This window comes from Myotis yumanensis, unplaced genomic scaffold (genome assembly GCF_028538775.1).
Source record: "Myotis yumanensis isolate MYYU_CA2020_CCGP unplaced genomic scaffold, mMyoYum1.0.hap1 SCAF_3, whole genome shotgun sequence".
Taxonomy (NCBI): Eukaryota; Metazoa; Chordata; class Mammalia; order Chiroptera; family Vespertilionidae; genus Myotis; species Myotis yumanensis.
The window spans coordinates 182,403,403-182,420,643 of NW_027223754.1; the positions used below are offsets into that span (position 1 = coordinate 182,403,403).

General features: G+C 41.5%; 1 protein-coding gene and 1 pseudogene across 1 annotated transcript in view; one reads left to right on the forward strand and one right to left on the reverse strand.

Annotated features, from left to right (window-relative positions):
* ETNK1 (ethanolamine kinase 1) overlaps positions 1-17,241 on the reverse strand; it is a 55,283-nt gene that overhangs the window by 29,580 nt on the left and 8,462 nt on the right. The window contains exons 2-3 of the mRNA XM_070410559.1: positions 14,782-15,041; positions 1,415-1,555 (exon numbers count right to left, since the gene is read on the reverse strand). Coding sequence (XP_070266660.1) covers positions 1,415-1,555; positions 14,782-15,041 — 401 coding nt within the window. The remainder of the gene's footprint in view (positions 1-1,414; positions 1,556-14,781; positions 15,042-17,241) is intronic.
* Positions 16,343-17,093, forward strand: LOC139005352 (eukaryotic translation elongation factor 1 epsilon-1 pseudogene; annotated as a pseudogene).

The following is a 17,241-nucleotide window of genomic DNA, read 5'->3' on the forward strand; positions in this document are numbered from 1 at the left end:
AAAAAAAATTTTCTGTTTTTATGCTGTTGCTTCCCCAGCACACTAGACATTTGCCTATCCCAATTAAAGGAGAATAATATCCCTATCAAATTCAAAGTTTGACCAAATACCTGCAGATACAAACAGTTACACCGCCCTGGCCGGTGCTGCTCAGTGGTAGGAGTGTTGGCCCTTGCACCAAAGGGTCGAGGGTTTGATTCCCAGTCAGGGGCACATACCTGGGTTGTAAGTTTAATCCCCAGCTCTGTTCGGGAAGCATATGGGAGGCAACCAATCATAGTGTCTCTCTCACATTGATGTTTCTCTCTCCCCCAACCCCTGAGATTTAACAACAAACAAAAACAAAAAATAAACAGCTACACAGTGATTCAAATTAAATGTTGAAATAATAATTCTCAACAGAACAATACAGCTATTTTTCCCTAATAAAAATTATTTAAAAAACAAAAGCAAAAAAACTTTTTAGGTCCTACATGTGTCTGTTGTTCTTAAAACAAAGACTTGCAAATACAAAAGCTGAAGTTTTCATGTACATTTTAGATGTAAAGAACAAAATAAAATTTCTAATTTTTGTACTAGTATTAATTACATTATAAAAAATATGTTCAGTGGGGCCCACATGGCTCAGTGATTGAGCGACAACTTATAACCCAGGAGAAGTCATAGTTCAATTCCCGGTCAGGACACATGCAGGAGGCACCCAATTAATGACTCTATAATTGACGTTTCTATCTCTCTCTTTCTCTCCCTTTTTCTCCGAAATTAATAAAAATATGTTTAAAAAAATATTATGTTCATATAACTTAGAGTCTAAAAATTGATTTACGAATAGTTTTAGATAGAAAATAATGAAATACTATAGTCAGTTTGACCCTACAAAATCTAAGTAAGACTCTAGTAAATGAATTTTCAACTTCATTATATGGGACTTCAATAGCCATAGTAAACTAAGACAACCCAAGCTTTTTCACATTCCATTACTACACTGCCCCAATGTAATCTCTAGGCCTATTCAAAACAGCTTTGAACAAAAAAGATTTTTTTTAAGTCTCAATGACCAACACATACTATGCAAAAACATACCTATTCATAAGTGATTTTTTTATTTCAGTTACTTGCAAATAAATGTTCTATATTTATTTTTTGTCCCCTCATCTCTGCCCACTCCCATATCCCCTTGCTTTTGTAGGATTTGATTTTGTTTTTGTCTTTTTAGTCATCTGGGGGGAAAAGAGAGGCTTTATTTCTATAGTGCCATCTGAAAGTCAAATGAATCAATGACTATTTTATTTCAATGCAGAGATAAACCAAACCAGATTTTATATACAGAAACCTTATAGTTATCTTTGAAAACTAGTATTTAGAGCAATGAGAAATATTATTTCAAATGTAAAAGTAATTTTAGTAATTTTACCTTTTATTAAGATCTTCATCTGCAAATCCTGTGGGAATAAGAGAGAAGTATTTCCTCATCTTCAGCCATAGATTAGATTTGGGAATCCAGCCATTGTGTGCATGAATAGCATGAATTTTAGCAAGCTGACGTGCAATTAGCCTGTTTAAAAACAAAAGAGCATAAAAAGAAAATGTTAAGTAAGTCAATTCTCACAAGGAGAGGAAAACAAATGCTTAAAGCAGTGGTTCCCAAACTTATTTGGCCTACCGCCCCCTTTCCAGAAAAAATATGACTCAGCTCCCCCTGGAAATTAATTTTTTAAAAATTTTAATAGCAATTAAACAGAAAGATATATGTATAAACGTTTCTACCTTTTTCGTAAAATATAGTAAAGAAAGGTGTAAATTAGAAACATTGAAGTTTGAAATTATGAAAGTATTTACTGAACTCAGAATAGAAAGGTAATACAAAAAAAGTTAAAACAAATGCACCTGTGGCCATCACTGCCACCCTGGATCGCTGCAGCGCCCACCAGGGGGCGGTAGCGCCCACTTTGGGAATCACTGGCTTAAAGCATCAGAAGGAAGAAAATTACAATTAATATGGCAATTAAATACTGTGTCCCAAAAGGGGTTGAGTACCTGAAAGTAGGTGGCCTATTTTGATTACACAATGTTTGGGACCAGCAGAACAATACACAAATATAAATTATATCAAGACACATATTAGAAATTAATCAAAAGATACATACATTTATACTGAGTCACTTTAATCTTGAGCCTTGAGGTTAAGGGGCAAAAAGGGACTAAAGTAAAAAGGTAAACAGGGAAATAAATGGGTTCTATGAGTTAATTTCTATAACTGTTGTTAAAGACAAATTCTCTGAAAAAATATTTGGATTTTATGATGTCAGAATCAATCGTCTTGATGCAACCTCAAAATAATTTCAAGATGCATAATCTAGTGCCCATGCTATGTTTGTCTCTGTAGAAACCAGTACAGCAAATCTGATAGAGGAATAAGCATATCAAACAAAAATTAGTTACCAAACAGCCTATAAACTAGGAGGCGAAAAAATGACTTAACAATAATCCACAAATTAAAGAACTTAAAACTGACATTGTCAAAATGCTAACCATCTAATGTAATGCTCCTCAAATTAGTTCTACGACCTACAACAAAGCACCATGTACAAATGTCTGAGGTCCCACCTGAGATCTATTCAATCACAATCTCTGAAGGTGGGGCCCCCAATATTCTTCATTTTAAACAAGATCTCCAAGTAATCCTAATCCACTGTAAAGTCTGAAGGGCACTAATATAATGCTCTATAGCTTGGCTGTGTACTGAAATCAAACTTTGGAACTTCAAAGAAAAAAAGTACAGAGCCCTGGTTACCCCGCGCCCCCCCCCCGAAATTGTGATTTAATTGGCCTGGGCATTGGGACATTTAAAAGCTTTCCAGATGACTTCAGTATGCAAAAATGGTTGAGAACCACTCAAACTAAGGCACACAGGAATCTAACATTGTAGTAATCCTTCACCAATCTGTGATGACATAACATAATTTTATGACAGTTTTATTACTATAGTGAACATTTTTATCTACCCAGTTCTGATTTTTCCTTTGGATAAATTTCCATACTCTTCATTTTTAGTTCATGTAATTCATACAGAGTTTATCTCAATCCTGACTCCCTGTCCTATCTGCAACAGTAACTTGAGTGAAGATATGACACACACTTGCCCAGGACATTCCATCCTTCAGGCCACAATAATTGGTTCAGGGCACATTACCCAAGCTAGGCCAAAAGGACTTGATCCCAGAACTTTTGTTGAAGCTTTGACTTTGATTGAAGCTTTTATAAAAAGAGGAATTCCTTACTCCACAACCTGGGGTGGCAATATTAGGTAAGCCTGCAACTGCTGATCACTGTAATTGTCACTCTTAAAAAATTTGCTAGAAAATAAAACTTCTTAATAAAGTTTGTCAGAAAATAAAGCATGTGGCTCAGTGGATGGAGCGTCAGCCAGCACACGGAAGAGTTGCGGGTTCGATTCCCTATCAAGGACATGTAGATGGGTTGAAGGTTTGATCCCCCAGCCCAGTGACTCCAGGCACATACGGAAGGCAACAGATTCATAGCTCTCTGTCTCCCTATCTCTCTCTCTCTTCCCCCAACCCCCTTCTACTCTTTCTAAAAATCAATGAAAAAATATCCTTGGTTAAGGATTAACAAAAAAAAAACAGAACTTTTTCAAAAAGATAGTGATATTCCTAATGATACTGTTCTAGAGCCCGTGGATCCATCCATGTTTGAACTCATTCTCAGTTATATGTACAAATAAATTCCTTCTTCTTTAAGTCAGTTTGAATTCTCAAGTTATCCTCAATCAAGAGTACTAATGCGTTACCAAAATATTAAAATCTGTAAGCTTTTTAGGTATGTGTGCTTTGGTTCATATCTCTCAAACAAATTAGGAAACAAACAACTTTTTATATAAATTAAATAACTGCTACTTGATTGACCTTCCTGAAGACCACATACTTCTGTCTAAAAAGAATACAGTAAAAAAGAAATCTATTTTTATGCCACGTTCATATCCGCATAGGCCAGTGGTTCTCAAACTTCTGTCCCTTTAAATACAGTTCCTCAAGTTGTGACCCAACCATAAAATTATTTTCGTTGCTACTTTCATAACTGTAATGTTGCTACTGTTATGAATCATAATGTAAATATCTGATATGCAGGGTGGTCTTAGGCGACCCCTGTGAAAGGGTCGTTCGACCACCAAAGGGATCGCGACCCACAGGTTGAGAACCGCTGGCATAGGCCCAAATGAATGTATGATACTTTAAGCAGATGGAAACTTCAGGGAAAACCAGGTGATGATAAAGACAAAACAAAGAAGGGGGCAAATACGCAAATACACACACACACACACACACACACACACACACACACACACACACGTAGACATGTGTGAGAGACACATATATGTATTTTATACCAGTAAGAATAGGTTTAAAACTTTAAGAATAGAGTTGGGACAAGAGGCCTGAGGAAAGGTATGATCTGTGTTAGATAAAACTCATGGGCAATCTATGTCAAAAGAGCATTACGTCCTAGAAATGTTTACTCAACAAATGAAACTGGTGATTCAGGAGAAAAATCACATATCAGAACAGGTATTTAACACTAACAAACTTTATTTACTATGATTTTTAAAAATAATAATAATAATGTCAATTTTTATAGTTTTACCCAGAGTTTGTATGAAACCCTGATTTGCAAAATATAAAATGTAGTCTCAGAAGTTGTCTAATTATAAGTTATCTAGCTGGGAGTGACTGGAATGCCAATTCTCTGGTAAATACTTCAAAAATGAATAATATATATGGCCACAATTTCAAGGGGCTCTTTATAGATTAATGGAATCTATTGAATATGACTAGCTGCTAGAAGAGAAAGCATGTACAAATTTCGAATGTCTTTACTTTTCCAGCAGAAAGGTGGATAATTGGGGTTGTGCCAATTTCCTTACAAAAATCAAAATTGTTGTTTTATTTCATAATCTTTAAGTTGTCCTTCAAATATAAAATTTTAAGCCATGGAATACCAGAAAGAAGTGCATAAAAATTTTAATTAATTACATGAACTTCACCTTCATATTCATATACAAAGATCCTGTAGACTACTTCCCATTTCACACCAATTTCCTACTAGTTATAAGAGAAATATTAAATGAATATAAACTCTAAGTTAACAAGCAAAATTTTCCAGATGATTTTATAAAACACTTATCAAATACTATTTTCTCCTTTCAACAAATTTGATATTAGTTGAAAGTGAGTTATTTTTATATGAAATTTAAAAAATAAACATTTCTGCAATAAAGTAATATATACCTACTCAAATGGACAATAAACTAAAATATTAATGAACATACTAGAGCAAAGTTAATATTTGTAAAAAATATATCAAAACTTAAGAGCTAATTATGATCTTCTAAAGTAAATTATAGATATATTTGCCCTATGTATAGGTGCATTATTAAAATAAAACTAGATTATATAAGGGGCAAAATTAATATTAAATAATTGTATTGTATTTAATAGTTAAAATACATTCAGAATGTTATTTAAAATGTTTTGTAGCATTTTCCCATAAAATTCAAAATAAAATAACGGCAAATAATAATAGTAATAGTTGAGATTGCTCGGTCAATACAATTGATAAATACTTCCATAAATTATTCTACAAGGAACAAAGATCATGCCTTATTCTTCCATCTAGTGTAGAACTCAGCATTTAGAAGAGGTACTTAATAAGCATTTGATAAATTAGAATCATTATATTAGCACCAGACTCAGAGTACATTTAGAAATTTACCAGACCACCAAAAGATTCTGCCACTAGTAGCCTATTGTCAGATGGATTAAAATCTATCTTGTATTTTTTTAAAATCACATATAGTAAGAATTGTAACAAAATTAATGGCTTGCTATACAAAAACAAAGTGACCATTTGAAATACTGCCTGTTTTTTAAAAGAAAGACATCTTCTACAAGCCTCTTCTCAAAGTACAGAAGTCAAGTCAACTTCTATAGGTCCTAAAATAACCTGGTCGATTTTTTCTGTAAAAACGTTAACAAGAGCTATGGCCGGGTGACTCAGTTGGTTGGAGTGTCGTCCCATACACCAAAAAGTTGCATGTTTGATTACTAATTAGAGCGCATACATAGATTGTGGGTTCTATCCCTGGTAGGCAGCATACAGGAGGCAACTGACCAATGTTTCTCTCTCATATCTATCTCTTTCTTTCTATTTCTTCCTCTCTCTCTCTTCCCCACACACACACGTCCTCTAAAATCAATAAACATACCTTCAGGTGAGAGAATGAAAAAAATAAGTAAAGGAAGAAAATCTATTTATAATACAAATATCCTCTTGGAAGTAACAAATATAGTTCAACTGTAATCATAGCACCTACATACTAAAAAACTAGGCTTTGCTAACAGATTTTTTTTAAAAATTAAATCCTTCATACAAGTTCCATATTCACCTAAAATTTTTGATAAATTGGGCTCTGGACCTCAAAACCCTATGTATTATTTCAGTGCTTAATATTAGAAGTGTTTTGGGTCATTATTAAGAAGACTGGTGATGTTTCTATGACCAGAAATATGTCATTAGAACTTAACTCTTGTTTACAGTTGACCCTTCAACAACGGAGCAATTAGGGGCACCAAGGTGGACTTCCCTGCACAATAGAAAATCCACATATAGCCCTAGCCGGTTTGGCTCAGTGAATAGAACATCGGCCTGTGGATTGAAGGGTCCTGGGTTCGATTCCAATCAAGGTCACCTGCCTGGGTTGCTGGTTCGATCCCCAGTAGGGGGCGTGCAGGAGGCAACCAATCAATGATTCCCTCTCAATTGATGTCTCTCTTTCTCCTACCTTCCTCCGGAAATAAAAAAAGGAAAAATAAAAATAAAGAGCCCTAGCCGGTTTGGCTCGGTGGATAGAGCCTTGGCCTGCAGACTGAAGGGTCCTGGGTTCGATTCCGGCCAAGGGCACATGCCTGGGTTGCAGGCTCGATCCCCAGTAGCGGGCGATCCCCAGTCGCGGGCGTGTGGGAGGCAGCCAGTCAATGATTCTCTCTCATCATTGATGTTTCTATCTCTCTCTCCCTCTTCCTTCCTCTCTGAAATCAATAAAAATATATTTTTTTAAAAATGGCTATTACACCAGTCAATGAAGGAAAAATACATGATCTCACTCATTCATGGATAATAAAGACCATTACAAACTTTTGAACAATAATAGATACAGAGGCAGAGCTGCCTCAAACTGATTGTCAAACTGCAGTGGGAAGGCCAGGGAGGGTTGGGGGACAGGAGGGAGGGGAGTAAGAGATCAACCGAAGGACTTGTATGCATCCATATAAGCATAACTAATGGACATAAGACACTGGGGGGTAAGGGAGGGCAGGGGATTGTCAAGGGCGGGGGAAAAAAAAAGGACACTTATGTAATACCCTTTGTAATACTTTTAGCAAAAATAAAAATAAAAAATAAAATAAAATAAAATAAATGGCTATTACATTTAAAAAAAAAAAAAAAGAAAGAAAAGAAAAAGAAAGGAAATCACATATATCTTGGACTCCCCAGAAACTTAAATACATTATATAGTTGACCCTTGAACAGAACAGGGATTAGGGGTATTGGCCTCCCATGGAATTGAAAATCTGCATATAACTTTTGACTCTCCCAAAAAATAACTACTAATAGCCTACTATTGACTGGAAGCCTTACTGATAACATAAACTCAATTTCCTACAATGGGATACCACCTCACAGCCAACAAGATGGATACTATAAAAAAAAATCAACTGTTGGTGAGGATATGGAGAAATAGGAACCCTTGAACACTGTTGGTAGGAATGTAAAATGTTGCAGCTGCTATGGAAAACACTATGACAATTCCTCATAAATATAAAAATAGAATTACCATGATACAGTAATTCCACTTATTTAGTGGCCCAGTGCACGAAATTCATGAACGGGGCTGGGGGTGGGTGGGTGACCCTCAGCCCAGTCTGCACCCTCTCCAATCTGGGACCCCTCGGGGTATGTCCAACTGCTGGTTTAGGCACAATACCTGTGGACAGCAGTCGAACATCCCTCTTGCAATCCAGGACTGCTCGCTCTGAACCACTCACCTGCCTGCCTGATCGCCCCTAACCACTCTGCCTGCCGGTCTGCTCACCCCTAACTGCCCCCCCGCCGGCCTTCTCGCCCCCAACTGTCCCCTCTTGCCGGCCTTCTCACTCCCAAATGCCCCCTCTTGCCAGCCTTCTCGCCCCAGAATGTCCCCCCCTGCCAGCCTGCTCACCCCAACTGCCCCCACCCCCGCCGGCCTCATGGCCCCCACTGCCCTCCCCTACTGGCCTCATGGGACCCAACAGTCCCCCCTCTGCCAGCCTGTGGGCCTGATCACCCCCAACTGCCCTCCCCTCCTGGCCTGATCGCCCCTAACCACCTCTGCCTCGGCCCTGCCACCATGGCTTTGTCCAGAAGGATGTCAGGAAGGTCTCCTGGAAGGTCTCCCAGTCTAATTACCATATTAGCCTTTTATTAGTATAGATTGGTACTTCCACCTATTCTCAACAAATAAGGTTTTGGTTATGAGGTACAAGATTTGGGGCAATTTACTCAGTCTCTGTGATTCATATTTCTTATCTATTAAATAGAGATTCTCCACCTTTGAGCTTGTTTGAGAACTAAATATAGAATCCATATAAAGTTCTTATTGTCTCTTGCCCACAATAAACAATCAAAGAGAATTAACTATTATCTTCATTATTACCTTAAGAACAAAAATTTAAAATTATATTTTAGTTATTTCTTGTCTATTATTACCTATTGTTCCATTCATTCTGTTACTGTATCTGTATAAAATGTTTAGGCTATCATCTTATAAAAATATTGATTAATCAATATTCTATATAAATAAAAGGCTAATATGCTGAGTGACCAACCATCCAACTGGTTGCTATGATGCGCGCTGACCATCAGGGGGCAGACCCTCAAAGCAGAAGCTGCCAAGCTACAGTGACTTGGCAGCAGTTCTCGGGTGACACACCCCAAAACCAGAGAGGAGGGAGCCCGATTCCTTGTGGGGCCTTGCAATTCCACCTTTGGCCGTGGGTTATGTTGTTGCTGGGGCACTGTCGGGCCCCAAATCTGGTTTACTGCACACCTCCATTTACTTACCACACCCTGTATGACAGCAACTTTACAGAGTGCCCTCTTGCACTCCGGGACCCCTAGGGGGATGTCGGAGAGCCGGTTTTGACCCGATCCCCGCAGGCCAGGCTGAGTGACCCCACCTGCCAGAGGGACCCTGCTCACTCCACAGATGCTGGGGAGGGTACCAAGGGAGGATGGCTCCAGGGCAAGTCCAACCCATCTTGCCCAGTCCCGCCCCGTGGCCATCTTCTAATTAATTTCCTTTCAATGTGCATGAATCCATGCACCAGTTCACTCGTCTATATAATAAAAGTGCAATATGCTAATTAGACTAGACGTCCTTCCAAACGTCCCTTCCTTCTAGACAAAGCCACAGCGGCGGGGCCACGGCAAAGGCGACAGAGACCCCGGCCGCAGTGACGAAAGGCAGGGGGCGGGGCCAAGGCCCTTGCACGAATTTCGTGCATCGGGCCTCTAATATTAAATAATTTACCAGAAACAGAACATCAACTATGTTTTGAGCATTGTTAGTCGCTGATGAAATAACAGAACAAAACAGGTTTGTTTTTTGTTTATGAGATTCTCATAGTTCACTATGGAAAGTTTTAGGTAACCATGAAAGGGGAATTTTCTATTTGCAGCTTAGGCCTGCTCCCTGCTGGCAAGTGGACATCCCCCAAGGGCTCCCGGGCTGCCAAAGGGATGTCTGACTGCCAGCTTAGGCCCAATACCCTGGGGAGCGGGCCTACGCCAGTATGTGGACATCCCCCAAAGGGTCCCAGACTGCGAGAGAGCACAGGCTGGGCTGAGGGGGACCCCCGACCCCCCCCCCCCCCAGTGCACAAATTTTTGTGCACCAGGCCTCTAGCTCTAAATAAAAAAAGCCTAATATGCAAAATGTTCAACCTGGAGCTCGACCACTCGCTATAACGTGTGCTGACCACCAGGGGATGGGGCAGAACATGGCAAGCGTCAGCGAGTAGCAGTGGGGGCGCTGCCAGCCCTGATGAGAGCAAGACCATGGCGGGATGATGGAGGAGAGTGGGCAGCACTAGGCCAAGGCGGGTGCGAGCAGGGGCCCAATCACCCCGCCAACTGCCCCAAAGATGGCAACCAGTGGGGTCCCGGGCTGGGACAAGGAACTGGGGGTGGGTTGCGGTGCCTGAGCTTGGGGCTGCGTCCTCTCACCAGCTACCTGGGGGCGGGGGTGACTGGGATGGTGGTGCAGTGAGAATGCAGGGTGTCCGCCAACCTCACTCTCATTCCCCCTGCTACCCTCTCCCGGGATGCCAAGGCTCATGCGCCAGGGAAGCCCCCACGCTCATGTGCCAGGCACCTGCGAGGAGCCCACCCCACAGCTGCTGGGTCCCCAGGGGCCAGTTGGGCTCCACGTGGGTTCAAGCAGGACCCAGTGTGCGCGGCCGGCAGGAGAGAGTACACTGCCAGCCAGGCTTCCATGTGGCCTAGAGGCCCACGCTGCGCCCCGGCCCACGGCATCGGGCCTAGCTCACCACATCTCCGGGGGACTCAGGCACTGTGACTCAGGTGGAGGGTGTGTGCAGGGACTCAGGGGCCCAGGTGCTGCCCAGGGCCCAGAGGTCAGCTGGGACCTGCCCTTCTACACCAGACGCTCGCGCTTCTATTGCTAGCCAGGCCCAGGGACCACACCCGTGCCCGAATTTCGGGCACCAGGCCTCTAGTACTCATAAAAGCCAAACGTTTAAAAATCATAAGGCTTTAGAGACTTCCTCAAATACTCACTAATACTCAGTAATTGCTTCCCGTCTTGAAACTTCTTAAATAATTAAGAGATTCTAATAACAGAAATTTTCTGAAATTGAAAAATAATCCCTAATCCTACCATCCCAATACAGTTTTCTACTGCTCCGGTGCATGGATTCATGTACACTGAAAGGAAATTAATTAGAAGGTGGTTAGCGGGGCCGGACTGGGCAAAAAGGGCCAGACATGCCCTGGAGCCAACCTCCTGTGGTCCCTCCCCAACTGGCTGTACTTGCAGCGGTTCCACAGCTCAAAGGTCATCTGCAGAGTGAGCGGGGTTCCTCCAGCAGGTGGGGTCCCTCGGTCTGGCCTGTGGGGATCAGGCCGAAACCAGCTCTCCGACATCCCGAGGGGTCCCAGATTGCGAGAGGGTGGTTCTCACGTGACGCACCCTGGAATTGGGCTCCCTCCTCTCTGGTTCTGGGGTGCATCACCCGAGAACCTCTGCTGCCAAGTCACCGCAGCTCGGCAGCTCCTGTGTTGAGCATCTGCCCCCTGGTGGTTAGTGTGCATCATAACGACTGGTCAGTCACTTAGCCTTTTATATATATAGACTAGAGGCCCGGTGCACAAAAATTTGTGCACTGGAGAGGGGGGGGGGGGGTCCCTCAGCCGGGCCTGTGCCCTCTGAGACCCCTCAGGAGATAACGACCTGCTGGCTTAGGCCTGCTCCTGGGTGGCAGAGGGCAGGCCCAATCCCTAGGTGCAGCTCCTGGTCGGGCTCAGAGCAGGGCTGATTGGGGAGTTGGGGCGCCGCCCCGTCATGCACAGAGCAGGGCGGATTGGGAGGTTGTGATGCCACCCTCAGTCACGCTCAGGGTAGGGCCGATTGGGGGGTTGGGGCACCGCCCCCTGTCACACTCAAGGCAGGGTCGGTGGGGAGGTTGCGGTGCCACCCCGTCACGCACAGAGCAGGGCCCATCAGGGGGTTGGGGCGCTGCCCCCTGTCACGCACAGAGCAGGGCCCATCAGGGGGTTGGGCGCTGCCCCCTGTCATGCACAGAGCAGGGCCCATCAGGGGGTTGGGGAGCTCCCCCCTGTCACGCACAGAGTAGGGCTGATAGGGGAGTTAAGGCACCGCCCCCTGTCACACACAGAGCAGGGCGGATCAGGGGGTTGGGGCACCGCCCTCTATCACCCACAGAGCACGTCCGATCAGGGGGTTCGGGCGCCACCACTGTCACACTCAGGGCAGTGCCGATGGGGAGGTTATGGCTCTACCCTGTCACACACAGAGCAGGGCCTGTTGGGGGGAGGGGGGGGTTGGGGTGCCTTCCCCTGTCACACACAGAGCCGCAGGGCGATCAGGGGGTTTGGGCGCTGCCCCGTCACGCTGATCCAGTGCCAGGAGGCCTCACGGCTCCGCTGATCCCGGTGCTGGGAGGCATTTTACTATATAGGATAGAGGCCTGGGGGCCAGCTGGTTTGCCCTGAAGGGTGTCCTGGATCAGGGTGGGGGTCCCCACTGGGGTGCCTGGCCAGCCTGGATGAGGGGATGATGGCTGTTTGCAGCTGGTCATACACCCTTCAGGGTGGGGGTCCCCACTGGGGTGCCTGGCCAGTCTGGGTGAGGGGCTGAGGGCTGCTTTCAGGCTGGCGGTTGTTGACTGAAGCTCCCAACCGCTCCTTTTTCTTTTTTTTTTTATTTTTTATTCTGGGCCAGCTTTAGCTCTGGCTCTAGCTCTGAGGCTTCTGCTGCTGATTGCGTTCTATAATCGAAACAATGTATAACTCCAGCTCTGAGATCCTGGCTGGCTGTAAGCTGGTTTCTGGGGTTTTGTTTAGCTTCTATATTTGTTACAAAGTTTCTTAGAGTTGCAGCTCAGAAGCCAGCAGCTGCAGGCGGGGAAGGTTGGAGTCCTCTGTCACTGAAGCAAGCAAGCCTCATGTTCGCTTCCAGCTGCCTGGCTGCCAGCCGCCATCTTGGCTGACAGTTAATTTGCATAAGGATATGCTGATTAGCCAATGGGAAGGGTAGCAGTCGTACACTAATTACCATGTTTCTCTTTTATTAGTGTAGATTTTCGTTTTACACAAGGGACACAAATTAAAGGATTCCCTAAGGAATCCTTTTAGTTTTCACCTAAGTAAATTATTGCCTGATTATAGGTATAGTTCAGCTATCAAGCTGATTTTTTTTCTTTGCCTTGTATAAGCCATTTTGCCTGGTTTAGACAATGTTCAAAATTATCATTTCAATTGTAGCATAATGCTTATTAGTTCTGGTGTATCTTAGTTATACCTAAATATGAATTGTCATGACAGAAACATAATTTTCTTTTATAAGTTAATTTTATTACCTTGTTGATTTCCAAAAGAGAACATTACCAATTTTACTTGCAACCCACAATGAACCAGTTTCACTACAATACCCTCAGCACTGTAAGTCAGTGTTTTTTAGTTACACTTCTTGAAAATGTACAAATTAATTTTAAAGTACATTTCTCCATTATGTCTGTTGCTGGGTAGTTTTTAATTAAACTTCAGCCAGGATTCCCAGCAAGAGGCAAGTTTTAGAGAAATACCTGATAAGAGACAATTCCTAAACATCTTTAAATTTTAAAAGATTTTCTAAAGGCCTCTATAATGTATGATTGTTACAGAAGAATTCAAATAAAACAGATTGTGATAACTTTCCACAGTTGAATTACTAGTTAAGCATTAAGTTGGTACAAGTGATCTTTTCCTATCATCCCATTCCCTCAGCCTCCTCCATGCTCTGCTTGATCCTTTAGAGCCAAGTTTAAATGTAATTTCAGTGAAGCACTGCCTAACTTCCCAAGTATACCACAGTAAACTATTTGTACTCTTTTGAAAACCTTTTCCTTTCTTCACTTATACCATTTCACTTTTTCCCCAAGATTATTGTCTGTCACAGACTCTCAATTACTAGGAGAGCAGGGACTGCTTAAATTCATTTCTCTCCCCTAACCTAGATCAAATATAAACATATATTCTAACACCTTTTATATTCAAAGTAGATATTCTTTGTTATATCCATAATATAAGCAAGTAGATATGTCTGAATGAATCAAAGTAAACAGAGCACCGTGGACTTTGATCTAAGATTAAATCAACATTTACTGAAGCTGTGATTAATCAATCCACATTGTTGGCTGCATATTACACTGACCTAAAAACAATGGCTTAAAATGTGACATCTAGGCCCAGCCCCGTAGCTCAGTTGTTTAGAGCAGCAGTTGCCAATCTTTCAGACCTCACAGATCACCAGTAGTCCACAAACTATAGGTTGGCAACTGCTGGTTTAGAGCATTATCCCCATATCCGAATATTGTGGGTTGGATCCCTGGTCAGGGCACATACAAGAACCAACCATTGAATGTATAAATAAATGGAACTAAATTGATGTTTCTCTTTTTCTTTTTCCTCTTCCTCTCTCTCTAAAAATCAATGAATAATTTTTTTTATTTTAAAAAATAAATAATAAAATATGACATCTAACTAATCCCAAATTGGTAATAAGAAATGTGAAATGCTTTGAGTTAAGCACTGCTTTAAAAAATTAAGGAGACCCTAGCCAGTTTGGTTTGTTGGATGGAGCAGTGGCCCCTGGACTAAAGGGTTCTTGGGTCCAATCCCAGTGAGGGGCACATACCTCGGCTACAGTCTACTCCAAAATCTCTCGTAGTTCTGTCTTTTGCAAAGAGTCAGTAATTAGCATGGAAGACAGAAAATGTTTCTTTACCAAAAGAAAACCCTAACTAAAGAAAGTTTCTAAGTCAAACAAATAGTTGCTCAAAGAAAAGGCAGTTTTAACATATATTTTCTTAGTGCACTTAATACTCTTGTTTTTCAAAGAGAAAACTTTTAGAAAAAGGAATGTACCTGAAAATAGCAGGGTTGCAGACATGCTTTGGATCCAATGCTTCTCCCTGTATAAATTCATAGCATAGTCCATTATTGAAGGTACAGTAGAGTTGTGGTGCACAGCCATGAGCCTGTAACACTCGGAAACTCTTCACTTCCTCATCTCGATCGACTAACAACTCAGTCTTGTTGCCATAAATTCGCACCAAAACTACATCCTCCATTGCATTACCCACATAACAGCCAATAAGTTTATTTGTGATTCCATCTGTGAAGACCTGCCCAAAAAGAAAAAAGGGGAAGAAATTATATACACTCAAAAAACTAAATAAGAGATAATGTGAAAATAAATACCAATTAAAAGAAATTATCTACTTTTTAATATAAAAGAACTGTTGAATATAATTTTGCCTAACATGTCTATAATTTTAATTCTAGATTTTAAAAAATAGCAATTATACTGTTTAATCTTGAACTTAGTTTTTATAGCATTGTCTTTAATTTGTGTTAATTATTCAACAACTAGTATTTCTACACTTTTGAGAGCTATTATATCTCAGTCTGCCTTGAACATTGCAAATGAATGTGTGTTTATATTCTACATTCTACATACACACACACATGAGCACGCGCACATTCACAATCTCTCCTCTAATAGAGTGGAAAGTCTCAGAAGACAGAGACACTGCCTCCTCCCTAGCATGGTATCCTATATAATAAAGAGCTAATATGCTAGTTAGACCTGATGGCCAAATGACCTTCCGGACAACCTTCCGGACAAAGCCGGGACTTCGAGGGCCAAGGCAGCTGGGACCTCTAATATGACATAAAAAAAGGTCTTTAATAATGTTCATGAGTCTACTAAAATTTTAAATGCTAATTGTAATGGTTACTTAATATGCATTAGAAAATGTTTTAAGTATTCAGGTTATAATCATTTCTTTTCTTTCTTTTTAATATATCTTTATTGATTTCAGAGAGGAAGGGAGAGGGAGAGGGGGATAGAAACATCAATGATGAGAGAGAATCATTTATTGGCTGCCTCCTGTACACTCCCTACTGAGGATCGAGCCTGCAACCCAGGCACATGCCCTTGACTGGAATCAAACCCGGGACCTGTCAGTCCGCAGGCCCACACTCTGTCCACTGAGCCAAACCAGTTAGGGCCAGGTTATAATCATTTCAACACGAATGCTACAGCTACAAAAAGAAGCACAACCTTAATTGGAGGAAGACAGGTAATTAGAGATTTCTACAATATTTTCTAAAATGGACTTTTGGCCCTGGCCAGTGTGACTCAATTGATGGGGTGTCATCTGCACACCAAAATGACATCTAACTAATCCCAAATTGGTAATAAGAAATGTGAAATGCTGTGGGTTTGATTCCTGGTCAGGGACATACCTAGGTTGTGGGTTCAATCCCAGGTTGGGGTGCATATGGGAGGCAACCAATCAATGTTTCTCTCTCACATCAATGCTTCTCTCTCTCCCTTCTACTTTCTCTAAAATCAATTAAAAAAAACTTTAAAAAAAGAGAGAGAGAGTATTATTAAGGGTGAAGCCCTTGAGCCTGAAAGATGGCAGCAGCCACAGAGCTAACACTGCTAAAGAAGTCCCTGGGCAGAGTAAAGGGAAAAATACAGCACTCAGGGTGAGTGCCAGATTCCAGTTCTTCAAACAAGGGTCCATGTCTAACAGGATTGACTACTATAGTAGCTCATCTAGTCAAGCAGCCCAACAAAGACTACCTGGCTTGGAAGCACTGCAGAAGAAAAAGCAATAGTAGCCCAGTTGGTGTGGCTCAGTGTATGTGCATCGACCTAAGAACCAGGAGGTCACAGTTCAATTCCTAGTCAGGGCACATGCCCAGGTTACATCCTCAATCCCTAGTATGGGGGCGTGGAGGAGGCAGGCCATCAATGATTCTCTCTCATCATTGATGTTTCTCTCTCTCTCCCTCTCTCTTCCTCTCTGAAATCAATAAAATATATTTTTTTAAAAAGCAAGAAAAAGTAATAATATTCAACAACGGTTAGAATACAGAGTAACAAGAAGATGGAAACTCCAATAAAAATGATATCCACATTCTGTTGAAGGATCTTAATTCATATCTTGAAGTTAAAGTCTACCTTACAGAATATAACTTTACATTAGCAGGTACTCTATTATTCTGTGGATTCCATTGCTTCATAGTTGACTGGACAGTTCAAGAAAAGAAATATCTTAAATGTGCCTTGCTGGTTTTGTCACATTCAGCATCACCCAGGCATCAGGCAACATCTGCCTAGTGTTGTCTTCAAAAACAAACTATATACTAATTCCGATTAGAAGCTATATATGCCACACAGAAGTGATTAAAAATATATTAAACAGAAAGTGTACTCAGGAGCAGAGGACTAATGTAAATTGATATGCAGTCATTATTTGCTAAAGTTGATAGAATTTTTAAAATACAAACTGGTGTCTTAATGTTTTT